We start from the raw sequence: 23,692 nt of genomic DNA, 5'->3' as shown, positions 1-23,692 counted from the left end.
GTGGTGGGTATTGAGGAGGGCACGTTCTGCATGGATCACTGGGTGTTATGCACAAACAATGAATCATGGAACACTTCATCTAAAACTAATGATGTAATGTATGGGGATTAACATAAGAATAAAAAAAAAAAAAAAGGAAAGCTGGAGGCATCACAATTCTGGACATCAGGTTATATTACAAAGCTGTAGTAATCAAAACAGTATGGTCCTGGCATGAAAACAGACACACTGATCAATGGGACAGAACAGAAAACCCAGAAATAAACCCACAACTATATGGTCAATTAATCTTCAACAAAGGGGGAAAGAATGTCCAAAGGGAAAAGGACAGTCTCTTCAAACAAATGTTGGGAAAACTGCACCACTCTCTTACACCATACACAAAAATAAATTCAAAAATGGATTAAAGTCCTAAATGTGAGACCTGAAAACCTAAAAATGTTAGAACACAGGCAGTACCTCTTTGACACAGGCCACAGCAACTTTTTTCTAGATAGATCTCCTGAAGCAAAGGAAACAAAAGCAAAATAAACTACTGAGACATCAAAATATAAAGCTTCTGCACAGCAAAGGAAACCATCAACAAAACTAAAAGGCAACCTATGGAATGGGAGAAGATATTGGTGAATGACATAACCTTTAAAGGGTTAATATTCAAAATATATAAAGAACTTCTACAACTCAACACCCAGAAAACAAATAATCCAGAAGACATGAACAGACATTTCTCCAAAGAAGACATACAGATGGCCAACACATAGATGAAAAGATGTTCATCATCACTTATCATCACGGAAATGCAAATCAAAACTACAATGAAATATCACCTCACATCTGTCAGAATGGCGAAAATCAACAACACAGGAAACAACAGGTGTTGGTGAGGATGTGGAGAAAAAGGAACCCTCTTACTCTGTTGGTAGGAATGCAAACTGGTGCAGCCATTGTGGAAAACACTATGGAGGTTCCTCAAAAAGTTAAAAATAGAACTACCCTACTATCCAGCAATCATACATTGGGTATTTACACAAAGAATACAAAAACACTATTTCAATGGGATACAGACACTGTTATGTTTGTAGCAGCCTTATTTACAATTGTCAAGATATGGAAACCCCCCCAAATGTCCCATCAATTGATGAATGGATAAAAAAGATGTGGTATCACTACATCAAAAACTAATGATGTACTGTATGGTGACTAACATAACATAATAAAATTAAATTAAATTTTAAAAAAAGATGTGGTATATACATACAATGGAATATTACTCAGCCATAAAAAGGATGAAATCTTGCCATTTGCAGTGACATAGATGGACGTACAGAATATAATGCTAAACTAAATAAGTCAGAGAAAGACAAATACCATATGATTTCACTCAGATGTGGAATTTAAGAAACAAAACAAAGGAGTAATGGGGAAAAACAAGAAACCAAGAAACACTCTTTTTTTTTTTTAAGATTTTATTTATTTATTTAACAGAGAGAGATACAGCAAGAGAGGGAACACAAGCAGGGGGAGTGGGAGAGGGAGAAGCAGGCTCCCTGCTTGGGGCTCCTCTCTTGCTGTGGGACTCGATCCCAGGACCCTAGGATCATGACCTGAGCCAAAGGCAGACGCTTAACCGACTGAGCCACCCAGGCGCCCCAAGAAACACTCTTAATTATAGTGAACAAATTGATGGTTACCAGAGGTGAGGAAATGGGGGGTTGGGTTAAATAGGTGATGGGGATTAAGGAGTGCACTTGTCATGAGGAGCACCAGGTGATGTAAGGAACTGTTCAATCACTCAATTGTGCACCTGAAACTAATATAACATTTAAAAGAAAACATGCTTACACCTAAATAAATAAATAAATGAGTGAAGTATAGTATAAAATGGCATGATGCTTACTCCTAAGAACTAGGCTCTTAGGTAAGTCAGGTTTAACTAACCCTAGGAATAGTTATGACATGGTAATTGTGAGATCAAGTTATTAAGTTCTCCCAAATAACCAAAAGAAAAATAATCTATGCTCTACTGATTATAATATATATGAGAATCAGGTATTAGAAACAAAGAGTTGTCAACCCGGATATCATCAATTAACTGTCATGTTAAATAGACTAAAATGAAACCCACAACTTTAACACTGAATCACAAAATATTTTGTAAAATGTTATAAACATAAGAGAAATTAATTCTTTAATCAATCAGACAGCAAAATTTTATTGTAAGCCTACAATGAATGAAACACAAAAAAGAATAAATATCTAGAATAAGACTCAGAAGACCAGATACAGATAAAGGAAAGGACAGTTATTAATGGGGTGGGAGTGTGCGCAATGGGTGAAGGTGGTCAAAAGGTATAACCTTCCCAGGGCACCTGGGTGGCTCAGTGGGTTAAAGGCCCGGCTCTTGATTTTGACTTCGGTCATGACCTCAGGGTCATAAGATTGAGCCCCACACTCATCATGAAGTCTGCTTGAGATTCTTTCCTCCTCCCCCCACTGCTTCTCCCCCTGCTCATGCATGCGCACACTCTCTCTCTAATAAATAAATAAAATCTTAAAAAAAAAAAAGGAACTTCCTGTTACAAAATAATAAAGTCCTGGGATTAATGTACAGCATGGTGACTATAGTTAATAATACTGTATTACATATTTAAAAGTTGCCAAGACAATAGCTCTTAAAAGCTCTCACCACAGGAACAAAAAAAAATTGTGACTGTGTGGTGATGGATGTTAGACAATAGTGAGGTAACCAAAGCCTACTCCTATAAAAGTACAGGTGAACTCTTAACCTGCTATCCCTGTGCTGAATATCATGTTCTCTGTAGCAAATTTCAATACCTGAGCCAAAGGGTAACAGGCAAATTGAGCAAACAACAACAACAAAAAAGAGAGATTACAATATTAATATCACACAAAACAGAATTCACAAAGAAAAACATTAAGCCGGACAATGGGGCCATTTTTACACTGAGAAAATGTTAAACTTACAATGAAAGTTAACTCATATAATCCTTTATATAAGTAATAAAAGATAGCAAAAATGTGTAACACAAAAATTCTTAGAAATTAAAAAGAGATATTGAAGAAATTGCAATAGTAGTGAAAGACTTCAAAATATCTGAGTATCTGACAGATGATGGAGGTAAAATGCATGTATTTGGAGGATCTAAATATTAACTTTAAAAATATAAACTTACCTCTTTCTATCCACAGAGAATCTAACCATTCCTACCACATCCAAGGAATATTCACAAACACTTAGCTTCTCTACTTTCTCTGTATCTCTCAGGCTTATCTTATAGTTCATTTCCTTCCCCATCCAGCTTAACTTCCATGGTCCGCTACTCCAACGACTTTCTTACACTCTCCAACTCCTTTACCTTAATGAAATTCCATTGCATGTGCCTATAGAATACCAACCTATGATTAATCCATCTGCCCACCATCTTTGTGCATTTTTTAAAAATTTTAAATAACTTGATATCCCCTTCACCAATCCACAATCCACCATCTACCCACTGTCTTTGTCCAGGTTTAGTATGTGACTGGCTGCTAAGTATCACTGCGGGGAAAGGGATATCACATAACTGTGAAGACTGTGTCACCACAAAAGTGTATGTAATCTCATTGCTTCACACAGCCATTTAACATCTATTCACTGAGCATTTAATATGTTCCAGTTCCAGTACCAAGAACTGATGACAGAAGGATAAACAAACAGTGGAACTTAAACTAGACAAGGAGCTCAGTGTCTAATAACAGAGACAGATATAAAACTAAAAATACAATTATTTAATTTCAATTGTACTAAGTGTTTCTAAGGAGAAGAATATAATGAGAGTATACTATAGGGGAACCTGATCTAGTCTGAAACATCAAGTGACACTTAAACTAAAACCTAAACTATTAAAAGGAGTTAGGTAAAAAGGATATGGGAGGTGAGGAGGTACTGGCCAAGGAGGAGGAATGAGTGTTCTGGGCATAATCATCAGAACATGGAAAGTCCTGGAGACATGTGAACACATGATATATTTGAATAACTGAAGAAAGGCTGGTTTAAATGAGGCAGAGGTGGGGAGAGAAAAATGGTGTGAAATGAGGTATGCATGAATCAAGTCACTGGAGATTTGACGGTCATGATGAAGATTTTAATGCTCAGAGCAAGGGGAAACTTTAAGGAGCTATAATCAAAGAAATGTGAAAATGTATTTGTGGTTTTTAAGTATCATTCCATCTGTAATGTGGAGAATGGACTGATGGAGGCAGAGACTCCTGTCAAAGGTTTCAGTTATAATCCAGGTTATGTTAAAATGGCATAGATTAGAATGGTAGCAGAGGAAAACCAAGAGAAGTAGACAGATTAGGAGCTAATTCATTGGACAGTGGCCGGCGTGAAGTAAAGGGATGAGGTGGAGGCAATATCTGCCCATTCAGGAAAGAGAAATACATCTCTAGGTTTGGGGCAGAAGAAGAGATCATGAATTTAGTTTATGTCAGTTCAACATGCTTGTGAGATATCCAAGTGGAAATGCCAACTAGACAAGTTGGATATAAAGGCCTAAAAATCAGAGGAAAGGTAGATAAGCTAGAGATACACATTTAAGAATCATCAGCAAATGAGTGGTAAATTAAGCCATGGCCTGGAGAAAACTGCCAAGAGACAAAGTATGGTAGTGAGAAAAGAAGGAGGACTAAAAAGAGCCTTGATGACCTCCCAACAGTTAAAGGGCTAAAGGTCAGGTGGAAAAAGCCAAAAAAAAAAAAAAAAAAAGAGGAGGCAGAAGTAGCAGCCAACAAAAGAGGAAACTAAACTACCAGAGACTGTTTCATGAAAGTCAAAGGACAAAATGCTATTAAGAAGTTGCAAGTGCTCAACTGTGAGAAGTGCTGCTAAGAGGGAAGGGACTGAAAAACAACCAATGGGCTTGGCAATAGTGAGATGACCAGCCACTTTAATAAGAGCTTCCCTGGAGCTCTGATAGGATGTGGCACCAGGCTAGAGCAGTCTAATGAGTACCTGCGAGAAAAGGAAATGGATGCAGCAAATACAGAAAGTTTCAGCATGAAGGAGAGGAGAAAAAAGGGGTGAGACAAGAGATGAAAGGACAAGGAGAGAAAGGGTTTGAGTTTTTACTGTTCTCATTTAGGATGGAAGAGAAAAAAGCAAGTTAAATACTGACTGGAGAGGAATCTAATAAGGAAAATTGAAGACACAGAAAAGAGAAGAATTTCCCATCACAACTTTGACCTTCAGGGCTGTAACCTCCAACCCATACCTCATATTTTTCAAAAATAAAAAGGGCAAAGAACCCATCAAAAGGAATTTCAAATCCTCACCACAAATTTCTGCCTTGATCCCATCTATTCTTGTTCTTTTTGAAAGTCAAACTGAAAAACGTTTCTTGCAACTGCAATCATTCTTGACCTCTCCAATACTGTTACTTCTTCCATGGCTTTCAGGATGTTCCTATTCTCCTGGTCTTCTTCCTACCTCCACGATTATTCCTTCTCTGTCCCTGGACCTATATTCCTCTTTCTTCTACTGTGACTCTCCATATATATAAGTGTAAAGTTTATTTTCTTTTACTGCATGTCATTCCTTTCTTTTTTTTAATGCAATTTTTATTTTTTTTTGTTTTATTTTATTAGTCACCATACATCATTAGTTTTTTGATGTAGTGACCCACAATTTTTAATGAGATTTTTAAAATTTAAATTCAATTAATTAACATATAATGTATTAATAGCTTCAGAGGTACAGGTCAGTGATTCATCAGTCTTATATAATACCCATTGCTCATTCCATCATGTGTGCATCACCCAGTTACTGCATTCCCCCACCCCCTTCCGCTCCAGCAACCCTCAGTTTGTTTCCTATGATTAAGAATCTCTTAATATTGTCTTATTTTTTCCTCTCTTCCCATATGATCCTGTTTTGTTTCTTAAATTCCACATATGACTGAGATCATAGGATAATTGTCTTTCTCCGATTGACCTATTTCACATAGCATAATACTCTCTAGTTCCAACCATGTTGTTGCAAATGTCATGATTTCATTTTTTTTGATGGCTGAGTAGGGTTCCACTGTGTATATATATACTACATTTTCTTTATCCATTCATCTGTCCACCAACATCTGGGCTCTTGCCATAGTTTGGCTATTGTGGACATTGCTGCTATAAACATTGGTGTGCAGGTGTCACTTCCAATCACTACATTTGTATCTTTGGGGTAAATACCCAGTAGAACAACTGCTGGGTCATAAGATAGCTCTATTTTCAACCTTTTGAGGAACCTCCACACTGTTTTCCAGAGTGCCTGCACCAGCCTGCATTCCTACCAACAGTGTACAAGGGTTCTCTTTTCTCTGCATCCTCGCCAACATCTGTTATTTCCTGACTTGGTAATTTTAGCCATTCTGACTGGTGTAAGGTGGTATCTCATTGTGGTTTTGATTTGGATTTTTCTGATGCCGAGTGATGCTGAGCATTTTTTCATGTGTCTGTTGGCCATCCGTATGTCTTCTTTGGAAAAACGTCTCTTCATGTCTTCTGCCTACTTCTTGACTGGATTATTTGTTTTTTTGGTGTGGAGTTTGATAAGTTCTTTATAGATTTTGGATAGTAGCCCTTTATCTGATATGTCATTTGCAAATCTCTTCTCCCATTCTGTTGGTTGTCTTTTGGTTTTGTCGACTGTTTCCTTTGCTGTGCAAGAGCGTTTTATCTTGATGAAGTCCCAATAGTTCATTTTTGCCCTTTTTCCCCTTGCCTTTGGAGACTTGTCCAGCAAGGAGTTGCTGCAGCCGAGGTCAAAGAGGTTGCTGCCTGTGTTCTCCTCTAGGATTCTGATGGATTCTTGTCTCATATTTAGGTCTTTCATCCATTTTGAGTCTATTTTTGTGTATGGTGTAAGGAAATGGTCCAGTTTCATTCTTCTGCATAGGCTGTCCCAACTTTCCCAACAACATTTGTTGAAGAGACTGTCTTTTCTCCATTGGATATTCTTTCCTACTTTGTTGAAGATTAGTTGATCATAGAGTTGAGGGTCTATTTCTGGGTTCTCTATTCTGTTCCACTGATCTATGCTCTGTGTTTGTGCCAGTACCATATTGTTTTGATGAATAAAGCTTTGTAATAGAGCTTGATCTGGAATTGTGATGCCACCAGCTTTGGTTTTCTTTTTCAACATTCCTTTGGCTATTTGGGGTCTTTTAGGATTATTTTTTCCAGCTCTGTGAAAAAAGTTGATGGTATTTTGATAGGGATTGCACTGAATGTGTAGGTTGCTCTAGGTAGCATAGACATTTTAACAATATTTATTCTTCCATTTCCATGAGCATGGAACATTTTTCCTTTTCTTTGTGTCTTCCTCAATTTCTTTCATGAGTATTCTATAGCTTCCTGAGTACAGATCCTTTGCCTCTCTGCTTAGGTTTATTCCTAGGTATCTTATGGTTTTGGGTGAAATTGTAAATGGGATCAACTCTTTAACTATCAACTCCTTAACTTCTCTTTCTTCGGTCTCATTGTTAGTGTATTGTTGATCGTCTGCTTAGATGATCTGTCTATTGCACTGAGTGGTATATTAAAGTCCCCTACTATTATTGTATCATTACCGATGTGTTTCTTTAATTTTGTTATTAATTGGTTTATATAATTCACTGTTCCCATGTTAGGGACATAAATATTTACAATTGTTAGATATTCTTGTTGGATAAACCCTTCAATTATAATATAGTGTCCTTCCTCATCTCTTATTAGTCTTTGGTTTAAAATCTAATTTGTCTAGGGCACCTGGGTGGCTCAGTTGGTTAAGCGACTGCCTTCGGCTCGGGTCATGATCCTGGAGTCCCAGGATCGAGTCCCGCATCGGGCTCCCTGCTCGGCGGGGAGTCTGCTTCTCCCTCTGACCCTCCTCCCTCTCATGCTCTCTGTCTCTCATTCTCTCTCTCTCAAATAAATAAATAAAATCTTTAAAATCTAATTTGTCTGATATAAGGATTGCCAACCCAGCTTTCCTTTGATGTCCATTGCATGATAAATGGTTTTCTACCCCCTCACTTTCAATCTGGAGGTGTCTTTGGGTCTAAAATGAGTCTTTTGCAGACAGCATATCAATAGGTCTTGCTTTTTTATCCAATCTGAAACCCTATGTCTTTTGATTGGGGCATTTAGCCCATTTACATTCAGAGTTAATTATTGAAAGATACGAATTTAGTGCCTATTACCTGTACAGTCACGGTTTCTGCATATTGTCTCTGTTCCTTTTTGGTCTATGTTACTTTTAGGCTCTCTCTTTGCTTAAAGGATCTCCTTTAATAGTTCTTGTAGGGCTGGTTTAGTGATCACATATTCTTTTAGTTTCTGTTTGTCCTGGAAGTTTTTTTTTTTAATCTGTCCATTTTGAATGACATGCTAGCTGGATAAAGTATTCTTGGCTGCATATTTTTCTTATTTAGCACCCTGAATATATCATGCCTGTACTTTCCAGCCTGCCAGGTCTCTGTGGATAGATCTGCTGCCAGTCTAATGTTTCTACCCTTGTAGTTTACGGACCTCTTGTCCCAAGCTGCTTTCCCAGGATTTTCTCTTTGTCTCTGAGATTCAAGTTTCACTATTATACATCAGGGTGTTGACCTATTTTTATTGATTTTGAGGGGGTTTCTCTGTGCCTCCTGGACTTGAATGCCTATTTCCTTCCCCAGATTAGGGAAGTTCTCCACTATAATTTGCTCCAAGATACCTTCTGCCCCCACTTTCCTCTTCTTCTGGGATCCCAATTATTCTAATATTGTTTTGCTTTATGGTATCACTTATCTCTCGAATTCTCCCCTCGTGATCCAGTAGTTGTTTATCTTTCTTTTTCTCTGCTTTTTTCTCCATTATTTAGTTTCTGTATCATTAATTCTCTCTTCTTCCTCATTTATCCTAGCACTTAGAGCCTACATTTTTTATTGCACCTCATTAATAGCCTTTTTGATTTCGACTTGGTTAGATTTTAGTTCTTTTATTTCTCCAGAAAGGGATTCTCTATTGTCTTTTATGCTTTTTCCAAGCTCAGCTAATATCTTTATAATCATTATTCTGAACTTTAGTTCTGACATCTTACTTATGTCCATACTGATTAGGTCCCTGGCAGTCAATACTGCCTCTTGTTCTCTTTTTTGAGGTGAGTTTTTCCATCTTGTCATTATTCCAGAAAGTGGTAGCTTTTCTATTTGTAGATTTGCAGCTATTCTTTTCTTAGATCTCTGGTTGAGTTCGCAGGTGTTCAGAATGATTTAATAGCTATCCAGCTGAATTCCTAGGTCCAGATGAAACTAAGGGCTCCTACTTCTCCACCATTTTGGACACAGACCTCCATGTCACACCTTTCAAAAAACATTTTCTCACATCTCACTTTGATCCTTATTTGTTGAACTGAGAAATTTCAACTCATTGAGATATAAACAAAGAATACTTTTATGTTTTTCCCCTATAACCTTGGTTGAATACTAAGTTGAATACTGAACCTGCTGAGTATGCTCAGGTAACTCTACAATTTTTCAGTTATATTGAATTATCAAAGGTTTTAAAATCCTATCTGTAGATAACCCGCCTATTAAGGACAAGTGAGAATTACATGATTTTTAGCAGATGCCTGTGGTGGAGAGGGGCATGGCTTATTCTCACTGGGTCCCTTCTTCTTCCCCTGTACTCTTCTTCTCACTCTCCTACATTCACAAGCTTCTATCTTTTGCCATATGTAGCAGCTGTGGGAACAGAGCAATATTCAACTTACAAGAGTTGACCAGATATTAGTGATGGGTCTGCTACAGTCATCAGCCTGTCCTTCTCCAGTGATGCTGACTGCCAAGAGAGTCAAGTGCTGCCAGGCAGAAATATATCCCTAATCTTTCTCTGACTCAATCTGAGGTCAGTGGTCTCTACTGATCTCTGCAGTACATGGTGATTTCTGCAAAGGTAGCATATGTGGTTCTCTAAGCAGTGTTCAGGTTCACCCTGGCTCCCTCTGCCCCAGTAGTATCTGTCCCCCCACCACTGTTTTGCATATTCTCATCTAATCAAGTGCCCCCATAGAAAGCCCCTATGACTCCAACATCTTCACCAATGTCCACACTTCTTCCTTCACATAAATCACAAGACTCACTGCGGTTCCACTTTACCTGATTACTGAGAACTCACATCCCATCTCCTTCCAAGGCATACTACCCATGAGCTACTCCAGCAAGCCTATTGTGTTATGAAATCTCTAAAGGAGATGTATACACCAGCTTCTATATCCAATATTCCTGATCCACACATCCAGTTTCCCCTGGGTTAAAATGGGAAACAAGGAAAAGAAAGTACAATCTGTACCCATCATGCTATCCCGCAAACTCGATGGACACATTCCAAAAGCAATCAAAATCAGTCATCACAGCAAAGATCCAGCCAGAGAATAAGAAGCCAGTCTCTCACTCTTGCAGCCACACTCACAAACTTTACAAGAAATTCAAACCCCACCTCAAACTTTTGTGAGAGGATGGCTACCACTTCATTAACTGGGTACTCTCTAAAAGGCCTTCACCCATCCTCTAGCCCAACTCTTTATAAAGGAGAAGGGGAAATGCAGTGGTGATGGTTAGAGTACAGTTTTGCTGGAATGTCAATTTGTAGTAATTCATGCAGTGAAGAGGCATAACAGGCACATGTTCAGACTAAATAACAAACAAACAAAAAAAACACAACTAGAAATTTAGCCTCTTCTGATTATAGAGCAGGGCTCTGGTCAATAATCCTAGCTGAAATAAAAAAGATACTTTCCATATCATGCTATACTTAGCATGTGAATTACATAATACAGATGTTATTAACTGCATTTTACACATGAGACAAACAACTGAATTGTGATGACGTTACAAGACTAAAACACAAAAACCACAAATAGGGATAAATCTTGTCAGTGCATCCACAAAACAAGGGTTCAATCTACCTGGACAGTGAGGAAAACCCTCTGGGTTTTGGATTTCACAGAGATAAATCAAATGAGATAAGGGATAATTGTTTTTATACTGAAAACAGAGCAAGACAAAAATAAAAAAAGAATTCTAGTTATCATATACCCAGCATATGTTTAGACCAAATGGTAAACTATATCTTTTTATATCACCACCTATATGTCCTGGGTGGAGAAAGAAGCAGAGCTGGGTATGAAAATAACTTTAAGCGGCACCTGGCTGGCTCAGTCGGAAGAGCATGCAACTCTTGATCTCGGTGTTGTGAGTCTGAGCCCAACGCTGGGTGTAGAGATTACTTCAAAATAAAAATCTTATAAAAAAATAAAATAACTTTTAAGCTCTCATTTTATTTCTCGGCATAGCCTTTGAGCATCTCAGAACAGTACAAAAAATAAAGAACACATCTCTACTACTCTCCCTTTGTCAAAATGTTCTCCATTTTTGTGATCTACAACTTGCATAAAAAAAAAAAAATCTATTATTACTGAATTTTCACCAAGAAAGCTTTGGTAGATGGATGAGAGAGCCAGAAATTCAGACAGGTACAAGGGTCTCTGCTCATCACAGAAACATGATTGCAATTGGTCAAATTCACTTCTGTAAAGAAGTACACATTTTATAAACAAATTTTATTTCTTCAATCAACCTTTTGTTATTTTTAATTACAAAAATCAAAGAATCTCTGATCTAACTGATCTGTATGGCTAACTTAGAAATTATCTAGGCCCATATGTTCACTTTTTTATAGAAGAAACTATAATCTAAAATTAAGGTCAGTAGTGAGGGCGCCTGGGTGGCTCAGTTGGTTAGGCGACTGCCTTCGGCTCAGGTCATGATCCTGGAGTCCCGGGATCGAGTCCCACATCGGGCTCCCTGCTCAGCGGGGAGTCTGCTTCTCCCTCTGACCCTCCTCCCTCTCGTGCTGTCTCTCATTCTCTCTCTCTCAAATAAATAAATAAAATCTTAAAAAATAAAATAAAATTAAATTAAGGTCAGTAGTGTTTTCTACCACAACATGCTGATTCATTAAACTCCAAGCTTATGATTTTGTTTAAACTTACTTTCTTAAAATGTAAAAAATTTCACATGGTGATAGTAACAATATTAATTGTGACAACCAAACTATAAATTTGGAGGATTTCAGTTACTGTTCATTCTGAAATCTGCATCTGATGAATCATATTTTTAGGCTATTCTAAAACCTATTTTGGCTGTTTCAAATTTTAGAGGAGACACAGCTGCTGTTTCAACACGTAACTTTTCTTTGACCCTTCATATATTTCATAAGTTAAATACTGAATGCCAGGGTTTTCAGTCCTGTTCACTGTAGAAACACAAGCTAACTGTGTAATATTTCTCTGAAGATGTATCACTCTGGTTTTTCTCAAAATAATTTTGTTCAGTATAAAGTAATATAGTATATAGTTTCTATTTTCTAAAAGACCAGGCTTTTTAGTGTATTTTCAGAGACAGATTGCACTATGTATCTAATATCCTATTACAAACACAAGGTTATCTGAAATTAGAAAATACACCTTACAATGACATCCCAATCCCACCCAGGACTGTTTATGGTTAGCTATCAATCTCACTTTTCCCTGACCACAGTGAATTAGAAGAGTGATAAGTATCTCAGCAGAAAGGGAGCAATGTCCAATTAAAGACATTAAACATGAAACCAAAGAATGTCAAAATCTCACTAGTGCCACCTACAGTACTGGACAATGCAGATAGGAGAGATTTTTAAAAATAATTTTGCGTATCATGGGGGTTTGTGTGCATATTCATCTTTTATGATTTCTTGCCCAGGACTATGTACCAAATCTTGAACATTACATAATTAGATAATGCAAAAAACAAGAGTATTCAAAAAATCAAAACCAAAAAAACATGAAGCACTCATAGAAGCAGGGTAGAACAGTGGTTCCAAGGAGTGGGGAAAATAGATGTTGGTCAAAGGGTACAAACTTTCAGTTATAAGATGAGTAAGTTGTACAGCATGGTGACTACAGTTATTAATACAGTATTGCATACTGATGTTAAATGATATGGTCAGGTGTAATAAAAATGGGAGAATTTGGCTTTAAATGGATTACAAAGTCTCAAAGCAAACCTTACCTTACATTCTACCACACTCTGATCTGATTCACAAGTTTCATAGATTTCATCTACTGCTCGGCGAAGATTGTCAAAAAGAAATGCCCAGTATCTAGCTCTTAGATCAATTTTCCGAGGATGCCTTGTTTTAGTGGGACTTTTATCAAAGTGTTTATCTCCAGTTGTAGATGATGTTATTTTACAGTCTACTGCAGCGTTCTGGTGAAATAAAACAAAACATAAAAAAAAAATTTCTTAAAAGCCACCAGGGATTGGATTTTTTTATAAAGCACATTTTTCAAAATAAATACTTAAAAACGAGACATTCTTCTTTTTATCTTATATCACAATGAATTTATCAAAACAAAGCTTCTCATCTTAAAAAAGCATCAGGTTTGTAAGGTCATTTTTTATTTCAGACATGTCTTACTGAAGATTAGCATGGCTTCAACAGTGAACAGACCCTCAGTCAAAAAGGACCACTAAAGGACCCATTCTTTCCTCAGTTGCACAGGCAAACTTTGAAAATAAAGATTACATTCTATAGTTTTACAGACTGTACCACAGAATCATTCCACCAAAAAGCATGTAGTTTACATAAGGACTGAAATTCAAAATGCAAACCTGAAGCTTCTCACTAGAAGTACAAAAGAGTTGCTTATCTCTCTGTGGCTACTTAAACTGAAGAATAAATAAATACTAAACCTCTACTACAGTTAGAGCAACAAACAATACCAGGTTTCTTTGGGTTGTTTTGTATGTGTGTATCATTCCTGTTTGCTTGTTTTTCTTTTTCATAGAAGAGCCCCAGAGTGGAGAGTATCTGAAATAGAGGCTAATACCCTCCTGCTTTGTTTTAGGCTTTGGCCTTCAATATAAGTGATTCCTAAACTTCATAAATCTTTTATAGCCAATCATTGATTTATATAGAATCTTTACCAGCAAAAAGGAAGCAGACAAAACACATGTACGCACACAGATACTATACACGCTTGAGAGGCTCAGATGGAGTTACTTGTCCTCCCTCCACAGTGCCCCATCCAGACTAGGGTTGCCAGATTTCACAAATGAAAATTAGCAAATATTTTATGGGATAGCCATGGTCCAAGTCCAAATTCTCAATAGTCAAGCAATAAAATTTAAAATAATGTTAACAATCCATAAAACCTTTGCCTCAATTGCTCTCCAAGTTCTTTCCAGCCCTAGTGTAAATCATTTTATTATTATGGCAAATATCCCCTCCTTGGATTAACCAAATTCAAAATCCCATTCAAATAGCATCTATCCTGAAGTAAAGCTTAATTCTGTCCACTCTCCTGATAACTGTGACAGCTATTAGCAATTTATACAGGATTACAGATCATAAATCAACTTCACATAATCTTCTAACCTCCTTCACACAATCTTTAAAATATGTATTATTAGCTCCACTTTACAGTTTAGGAAACAGGCTCCGAGGCTAATAACTCATTTGTCAAAGATCATCTAGCCACAGGAGACCACCTTCCCATTACAGCTCTACAGTAACACTGCCGGCTTACCATTATACTGCCTCGGGCCTGTGCCGCCAGCACTTGACCAGATATTCCAGACTACCTCATTACTCTTCCTAGACACCATCCAAAGTTAAAATTAACTTGAGAAGTTTCCCAAATTATACCTCCTTCATGAAGTTTTTCTACATCAATCAGCAAAGGGCTAGTAAATTCCTGTGAATTCAGACTCAGGTCTTATGGAATTCTCAAAAGTACTTTCACTCATTTTCACCCCTTTATGTATGTACCTTATCATGCATCAAATATTTTACCATCCTTTCTTACAATGTAAAATAGGCACCACTGCTTCCAGGTTAAAATGTTTCTATTCTTTGTGATTGCTCTATGCGAAGCTTTTACAAAGAAAGATGCCAGTAAGACAAAAACTACAGTTACATAATTCCATCTGAAAGGCAATGTGCTACACAAATTTGATATTTAACTTTGCCAAAATGGTAACACTTTATACTTGCATGCATATTTATATTTTATGAAGGAATTTTGAATACATTATCTCGTTTAATCATTACAACAACTAAAGACAGAACAAATATTACTATTCCCATTTGTAGATGATAAAACAGGTTCAGAAAGATTGAATTTCTTAGCAAGTCAAAAGGTTGAGTGATGGAACTAGGACCAGAACCTAGTCTTTCAACTTCTGCTCCCATGTTCATAAAGCATTTCACATAGCACTAAGCATACAATTAGTACCTAAATAATGTTAGGTACGATTATAGTGGGAAAGATAAAGAGAAGAAGAAATATGCTCATAAAAAAATGTGAATAAACTAATGGCAAAATTGCCAAATTTGTGGAAGAACAGGCAAATAAAATTGTAGAGGTTAAGTCAGTATAGCGTTCCAAAGTATAGGGCTCTTACCTACCACTGATAAAAATAATAGCAGTGATAACAGTAATTGCAGCAGCATCTAACATTCATGGCACATTTGCCAGGTGCCAGGCACTGTGCTAAATGCTTTCCATACAGTTATACTTCATTTAATCTTTGAAGCAATTTTGTATCATAGGTAACATTATTATCTCCATTTTACAGAAGACAAAACTGAAGTTTAGCTAAATTAATTAATGAACCCAAGGTCTCACACTAAGTGATAAAGCCAAGATTAAAAATCAGGTAATTATCCCATTACTACAGCTTACTACTACTTCCAAGATACTCAAGAAGAAAAAGCAATCTAAATTTGTGGGAAAAGTTAGACACAACTGAATTCCATGATGTTATATTGTTTTTTTCAATGACTTTTGAGAGAAAGAGAAAAAGTAAAGGGAAAGAGGAAGGAAGAAACTGAGATTTCTAACTCATCTCTGTCAGAAGGACTCATTGACTCCCTTGAGAATCTAACAATGCTTATGAACCTATTTGCAGAAAAATGCATGGGCACATAAAATTGAACACATACTTTCTTGATGTACCAACACTGACACATCATAATCATCCAAAGTTCACAGTTTACCTTACAGTTTACTCTTGGTGTTGTTCATTTTATGGGTTTGGACAAATGTATAATGACACGTATCCATCATCACGGTATTATACATAGTATTGTCATTGTATAAGAATCTTCTGTGCTCTGCCTATTCTCTCCTCCCTATCCCTATCCCCGAACATCTGGCAACCACTGACCTTTCTACTGTCTCCATAGTTTTGCCTTTCCAGAATGAGGTATAGTTGGAAACAGTATGTAGCCTTTTGAGGTTGGCTTTTTTCACTTAGTATAATACATTTAAGGTTCCTCCATGTCTTTTTATAGCTTGATAGCTCTTTTTTTTTTTTAAAGATTTTATTTATTTATTTAACAGACAGAGACATAGCAAGAGAGGGAACACAAGCAGGGGGAGTGGGAGAGGGAGAAGCAGGCTTCCCGCTGAACAGGAAGCCTGAGGCAGGGCTCGATCTAGCACCCCAAGACCATGACCTGAGCTGAAGGCAGACGCTTAATGACTGAGCCACCCAGGTGCCCCAATAGCTCATTTCTTTTTAGCACTGAGTAACAGTCCATTGTCTGGATGTACTACAGTTTATGTATCCACTCACCTACTGAAGGACATCTTGGTTGCTTCCAAGTTTTGACAATTGTGAATAAAGCTGCCATAAATATCCATGTGCAGGTTTTTGTGAGGATATAAGTTTTCAACTCCTTTGTGTAAATACCAAGGAGCATGACTTCTGGATTATATGGTAAGAGTATGTTTAGTTTTATATGACTCTATAAACTGGCAATTTATAAACTGCCAAGTGGCTGTACCATTGTGCATTCCCACAGGCAATGAATGAGAGATCCTGTGGCTTCACATCCTTACCACCATTTGGTGTTGTTAGTATTCCCAATTTTGGCCATTCTAATGGATATGTAGTAATATCTCATTGTTACTTTAATCTGCATTTCTCTGATGCCATGTGATATAGAGCATCTTTTCATATGCTTATTTGCCATCTGTATATCCTCTCTGGTAAGGTGTCTGTTAAGAACTTTGGCCTGTTTTTTAATCAGGTTGCTTGTTTTCTTATTGTTGAGGTTTTTTTATTATTATTTTAATTCTAGTACAGTTAACATACAGTGTTGTATCACTATATAGTACACCTGAAACTAATGTAACACTGTATCTTATTGTTCAATTTTAAGAGTTCTTTGTATATTTTGGATAACAGTCCCTTATCAGGTATGTCTTTTGCAAATATTTTCTCCTAGTCTGTGGCCTGTCTTATTCTTTTGACATTGTCTTTTGCAGAGCAGAGTTTTTAATTTTAATGAAATCTAGCTTACCAATGATTTCTTCATGGATCAAACTTTGGTATTATATCTAAAAAGTCATCACCATACCCAAGGTCATTTAGGTTTTCTTTTTTGTTTGGTTGGTTTTTTTTTGTTTTTTGTTTTTTTTTGGTCATTTAGGTTTTCTATGTTATCATCAGAAATGTCATAGTTTTTGCTTTCACATTTAGGTCTATGATCCCTCTTTGAGTTTAATTTTGTGAAGGGTTTATACCCTTCACAAGGTATCTGTCTAAATTCTTTTTTTGTGTGTATGTATGGGTGTCCAATTGTTCCAGCACAATTTGTTGAAAAAAATTACCTTTGCTCCATTGTATCGCCTTTGCTCCTCTGTCAAAGAGTAGCTGATTACTTACGTGGGTCTATTTCTAGGCTTTCTATTCTCTTCCATCATCTATTTATTGTTTTGCCAATACCACACTGCCTTCATTACTATAGCTTTACAGTAAGTCTAAAAGTTGGCTAGCGTCAGTCCTCCAACTTTGTTCTTCTTCAATATTTCATTGGCTATTCTGGGTCTTTTGCCTCCCCATACAGTTTAGAATCAGTTTGTCAATATCTATACAATAATTCGTGAGAATTGTATTGAATCTACACATCAAACTGGGAAGAAAGGACATCTTGACAATATTCACTTTTCCTACATGAACATGGAATGCCTTTCCATTTACTTAGTTCTCTGATTTCTTTCATCAGAGTTTTATGGATTTTCTCATATAGATCTTTGCATATACATTGTTAGATTCATACCTAGGTATTTAATTTGAGGGAGTGGTAATGTAAATGGCATTGTGTTTTTAATTTTAAGTTCCCCTTGTTCATCACTGGTATATAGGAAAGCCACTGACTTCTGTGTATTAATCTTGTACCCTGCAACCTGCTATAACAGATTATTAGTTCCAGGAGGGTTTTTTTTTGTTGATTCTTTCAGATTTCTTATATAATCGTATCATCTGTGGACAAAGACAGTTTTATTTCTTCCCCCTCCTTCATTTTCTTGTCTTTGCATTAGCTAGAACTTCCATTACAATGTTGAAAAACAGTGGTGATAGGGGCATCTTTGCCTTATAACTGATCTTGGGGGAAAGCTTCCAGTTTCTCACCATTAAGTATCACATTAGTTGTAGGAGTTTTTGTAGATTTTTTTAATCAAGTTAAGGAAGTTTCCCTCTATTTCTAGTTTATTGATAATTTTTATCATAAATGGGTGTCAAGTTTTGTCAAATGCTTTTACTGCACCTCTTGAAGTGATAATGTGATTCTTCTTTTAGTCTGTTGATGGACTGAAGACCAAATATGAAAACAAATTTAAAACTATCTAGAAAGATATCTTTATAATCCTGAGATAGGAGAGGCTTCCTAGATAAGACAAAAAGCACAGCTCATGGATAAGTTATGTAAAATTAAATTTATATACATGGTCATGGTATATCATTTTTTTTTTTTTTAAGATTTTATTTATTTGACAGAGAGAGACACAGCGAGAGAGGGAACACAAGCAGGGGGAGTGGCAGAGGGAGAAGCACGCTTCCTGCGGAGCAGGGAGCCTGATGTGGGGCTCGATCCCAGGACCCTGGGATCATGACCTGAGCCGAAGGCAGCCACTTAACTCACTGAGCCACCCAGGCGCCCCCATGGTATATCATTCTTTTCAAATATTGTGGGATACAATTTGATAATATTCCTCTATTTGGAAATCATGGCTGCTTTTAGCTGATAGCCTTATATTTTTATCATACATACTTACATTCATATTTTCCTAACAAAAACTTCTTCCTAAATAAGACAAGGATTTTATCACTCTAACTCCCTTCCAAACTCCCTACAATCCAGCCTTCACGTTAATATTGTCTAAAACTATAGTTCCACTTCTCTAAATCTAATTGTGTGAGTTTTTTTTCAAACCATCAATAGGTAATGAGATTTACAAACACATTTTACAAATACCTTTTTAAATTTAAATTCAATTAGCCAACATATAGTACATCATTAGTTTCAGATGTAGTGTTCAGTAATTCATCAGTTGCGTATAACACCCAGTGCTCATCATATCACGTGCTACAGATACCTTTTTAACAAGTTCCTTCCTTCACGTTACTTTTTCTTCTTGCTGAAGTTCATCTTTAGTAGTTCCTTCATTAAGGGTCGGTGGGTGGCAAACACTTAGTTTTTGTCTAAAATAACTAAAAATAGCTTTATTTCATTCTTGCACTTGGCTGGGCATAAAATTATGAGTTAAAAGTAATTTTGTCTGAGCGCCTGGGTAGCTCAGTCAGTTAAGCATCTGCCTTCAGCTCAGGTCATGAGCTCAAGGTCCTGGGATCGAGCCCCGCATCAGGCTCCCTGCTCAGCAGGAAGTCTGCTTCTCCCTCTCCCTCTGTGCTCTCTGTCTCTCTTAAATAAATAAAATTAAGAAAGCATTTTTTTTAAGAAGTAATTTTGTCTTATAACTTCAAATATATTGCTTCATTTTCCTTTGTTCAAAACAAGGCTATTAACCTGTCATTCCTCTGTCGTTTTGTTTACATCCTGGTATTTTTATAGATTTTTTCCCTTAATCTTAACATTCTTCAGACTCTCTAGAATGTAGCTAGGTATATAAATCTATTTTTATTTACCCTGCTCAGCTCCAGAGTCTTGCTTTGAAGCTCTTCAAAACTCAAGTGAGAAAATTTTTCAACATTATTTCTTCAAATATTCAATGCCCACCATTATTTACACTCTACTTTTAAAAGTCCTAAAAAGCATATATAAGAATTTCTCAATCTTAAATTCTTTCTTATTTTCCATCTCGTTAGTTCTCTGCAATATGTTTTAAATTCTCCTCAGTAGTGTCTTCCAAATCACAAATTTTCTCTTTGTCCAGTACATTTATTCCATTAATTATGGGTTTTTTAAATTTCACTGACAATACTTTCATTATAAGTTTTCTAATTGGTTCACTTTTATCTATAAATATTCAAAATTAATATCCATCTGTTTTACGTCAGAATTTCTCTTTCTTCTTTATACTTATTCTTTCCTTTGAGGAAATTAGGAAATTTATTTGAAAGTCTTCTTCAGGAAAATGCCCTTTTTTCATTACCTCAGGAGTAAATTCTCTCACTCATAGAATATGTTATCTATATTTTATAACATTATTTTCCTTGTGTGCTTTGATATTTTACTTTGAATTTGAATTTCTTGTATTTTAGGTCTTCACTTTGCTCACCCTCACTCCATGTGTCCTACTGTTATGGTGACCATCACCTAGCCCACTATGGTCCCACTTCCGCAAGTCTTTTATTGGGGACTAAAAACTCTCACCCATCAAGAATACTAGCAGATCCAGTCATAAACCATGGGCCACTTCCTTTTACTGCTTCAGACATCAATTCACAGGGCATAACACCAGGCAGACTAGCTTTTTTTGTTCCTAGTACAAAACCCTGCATAAGCCCAAAATTTTATACCATGTGCCTGGATTTGTTTCCCCATGATAATCAGGGCATTTTAGCCTCCTTTATCCCATAAGACTTGTCCATTAAGTTTGTCTCCCTAACTCCACTTACCTGTCAGTGTGTTTATTTCTGATCTACAGAGATGGTTATCCTATTTTTGAAAATTTTTTATCTTTTTAATTAAATTTTTTTTTATCATTGATGCCATTGTAGGTGAGAAGTCAGGGATTATTTTATGAACTCACAATGACATTTTGATTAGCAATTAATGTTTTCCTTATGTGAAGTTTTGGGTTTGCATAGTCATATTGGTATATTTAATAACATCAAACCAAAATAATATATATGAAAAGCTCAGAGAAAGTAACTATGAATTAAAAAGCTAAAAACCACTTTTAAAATAGGCTTGTGTTCTCTAAAATTTTAATGAAGCAATCTGAAAATTTTTAGAGATAATACTTTTACTATTCTACAACCTAAAGACATACTATAAAAAGAAAGAAAATCATAAAAAAATTCACAATTATGGGATGTGTAGCAGAAGGGTTAAGAGCATAAACAAGAAATTGATGACCTGGGTTCAAATCTTCACTGTGTCACTCACTAGCAAGTTATATAACCTCTCCTTACCTCTGTTTCCTCATTTTTAGATGAAGATAATAACAATGCCTACACTGAAGAGACTGTTCCAAGAAGCAAATAAAGTAATATTTGTAAAGTATTTAGTACTAGCTAGGCACACAGTACTATATACACATTTGTTAACTAAAGAATGCTACACTGAATTTTTACATGAAGACAAAATTATACAATATTCAAATCCTGAAAAATTACATTTTCTCACTGAAATTAAAAGTCAATTAAGCAGAAAGTTGTATATGCTGTACCTGTTTAGTATTTTTATGAGTTCCTTGAATTGTCCTCTTTGATTTTCCACCAGTTTGACATTTGGATTTCCCTTCAAGGCAAGAATAGACAGACAAATATAAAGGTCAACAAATGGGTAGTACAAAATAGAACTATACAAATCATTTGGGCATACTAACACATAATCTCCTTCCAGAGATCACAGAACAGTACAATCTATACGTGGTCAATATGAACTAGAGATAAAATAAAAAACAAACTTCCATGGTCTCAGGGACTGATTTTATTGAATGGCCTTCTCAGAACAGGAATAAATCGACTTCTTAAATAAGTCAGATATTCTGACAATTTAAAAACAAGGCCAAGTTAGTTGGTGCTCCTCAACTTATAACCAGATGTGGAAAATACTTCTTTGAATTCAAATTTTAACAAAAAAATCAAGAATACATTTTTTGCCATTTAGGACCTCAGCATTTTGACAAATTTATCTGATTTATGAAATTCACAGTTTGATTTGAAAAAAGAAGTTTTCAGTTCTTTGTATTTTTGCCATCAGATACAGCTTTCTCACTTCTTCTTTTTTATAAGATACTAACTACTGTTTTATAATCACTCTATTTTTGAGAGCAATTCAAAACAGGAATAAAATTCTATCTATAATGTACAACAGAATAATTTTCCTTTCAGCAAAATAATTTTGGGCCAGGACCTCTGAAGCAGTACAAATGAAGTGAGCCATAACACCTACTAACAGTTTATCCACACATAGTGGGCCTCCCTTAACTGTTCTACCAGGGAGGAAAGCAGAACTCTCACTCAACTACACAGCCCTTTATTCATCCTTTGATTATAGAGAACAATGTACCAGCAGGCTTTTTAGAATATCCAGCAGAATAACCAGCTTAGAACAAGTACCAGAGAAAACAGAAATAAAACAACAGAAGACAACTTTTAAAACTTGAAGGATGAGTCTCAGAAATATCTGAGTACATATTATAGCTATAAATAAGAACGAGTTGCTATTTTTTAAAAAAAAGCAAAATAAAGATTTCCCTATTATTGGCAAAGTTTTAAGAATATAAAATAAACCTTATCAAAAAATTATGAGGGGGGGCGGAGCAAGATGGCGGAGGAGTAGGAGACCTGGATTTCGTCTCCTCTCAGGAATTCAGCTGGATAGGGATCAAACCATTCTGAACACCTACAAACTCAACAGGAGATCAAAGAAAAGAAGAGCAACAACTCTCTCAACAGAAAAGCGACCACTTTCTGGAAGGTAGGACGTGCGGAGAAGTGAATCCGAGGCGATATTCGGGAGGATAGACGGCGGGGGAGGGGCCTCCGTCAGCCACTTCTGGCAAGTGATAGAGCCGCAGAGCACAAAATCGGAACTTTTAAAAGTCTGCTCCGCCAAGGGACGTCACTCCGGTGGCTAAGCGGGGGATGGAACCCTCGCAGGACAGTGTGGTCTCAGGACCCTCGGGGTCACAGAAAGACCGGGGGTGCCTGAGTGCGGCAGAGCTCCCAGGTAATGGAGCAGGGAGGCCGGCTGCAGAGGCGGAGCCCAGGCGCGGGCTCTCAGCTCGGGGTTGCCATAAACCCTGATACGCGGCACAGGTGGGCCACTGCTCCTCCAGCAGGGATCCAACAATCGGCAGATCCAGGGAGACTCACCTTCCTCCCCTGGGAGGAGCCACGCGGGAGTGCACCACAGGGATCTGCTGGGTTTGGAGACTCCACCCAGGGTCGGGTGCCAGAGATAGAAACGCGCAGTCACAGGCCGGGTGACCACGGAGTGCGGCTGGAGACCAGGGAGCCGGGAGTGACTGACTGCCTTTCTCTGGGGGCTCACTGAGGAGCGGGACCCCGAGTTCTCGGCTCCTCCGGGGCGGAGATTGGGAGGCCGCCATTTTCACTCTCCGCCTCTAAAGCTGTACGGAAAGCTTGCAGGGAAC

General features: G+C 37.0%; 1 protein-coding gene across 9 annotated transcripts in view; it reads right to left on the bottom strand.

Moving 5' to 3' along the window:
• The window catches only part of SCAPER (S-phase cyclin A associated protein in the ER), a 422,618-nt gene that overhangs the window by 382,015 nt on the left and 16,911 nt on the right, over positions 1 to 23,692 (bottom strand). For 8 of the 9 annotated variants that reach the window (XM_081829597.1, XM_081829604.1, XM_081829605.1 and 5 more), the window contains 2 exons: positions 21,758 to 21,828; positions 13,119 to 13,316 (listed from right to left, as the gene is read on the bottom strand). In XM_081829597.1, the coding sequence (XP_081685723.1) occupies positions 13,119 to 13,316; positions 21,758 to 21,828 (269 nt within the window). Of the gene's footprint in view, positions 1 to 13,118; positions 13,317 to 21,757; positions 21,829 to 23,692 lie in introns of those variants that run through there. The other variant, XM_081829606.1, reaches the window with a different exon arrangement.

This window comes from Leptonychotes weddellii, chromosome 9, assembly GCF_054177405.1.
Source record: "Leptonychotes weddellii isolate Sample4059 chromosome 9, ASM5417740v2, whole genome shotgun sequence".
NCBI lineage: Eukaryota > Metazoa > Chordata > Mammalia > Carnivora > Phocidae > Leptonychotes > Leptonychotes weddellii.
The sequence above is the reverse complement of the archived record's forward strand: the minus strand, read 5'-3'. Positions and strand labels throughout refer to the sequence as shown.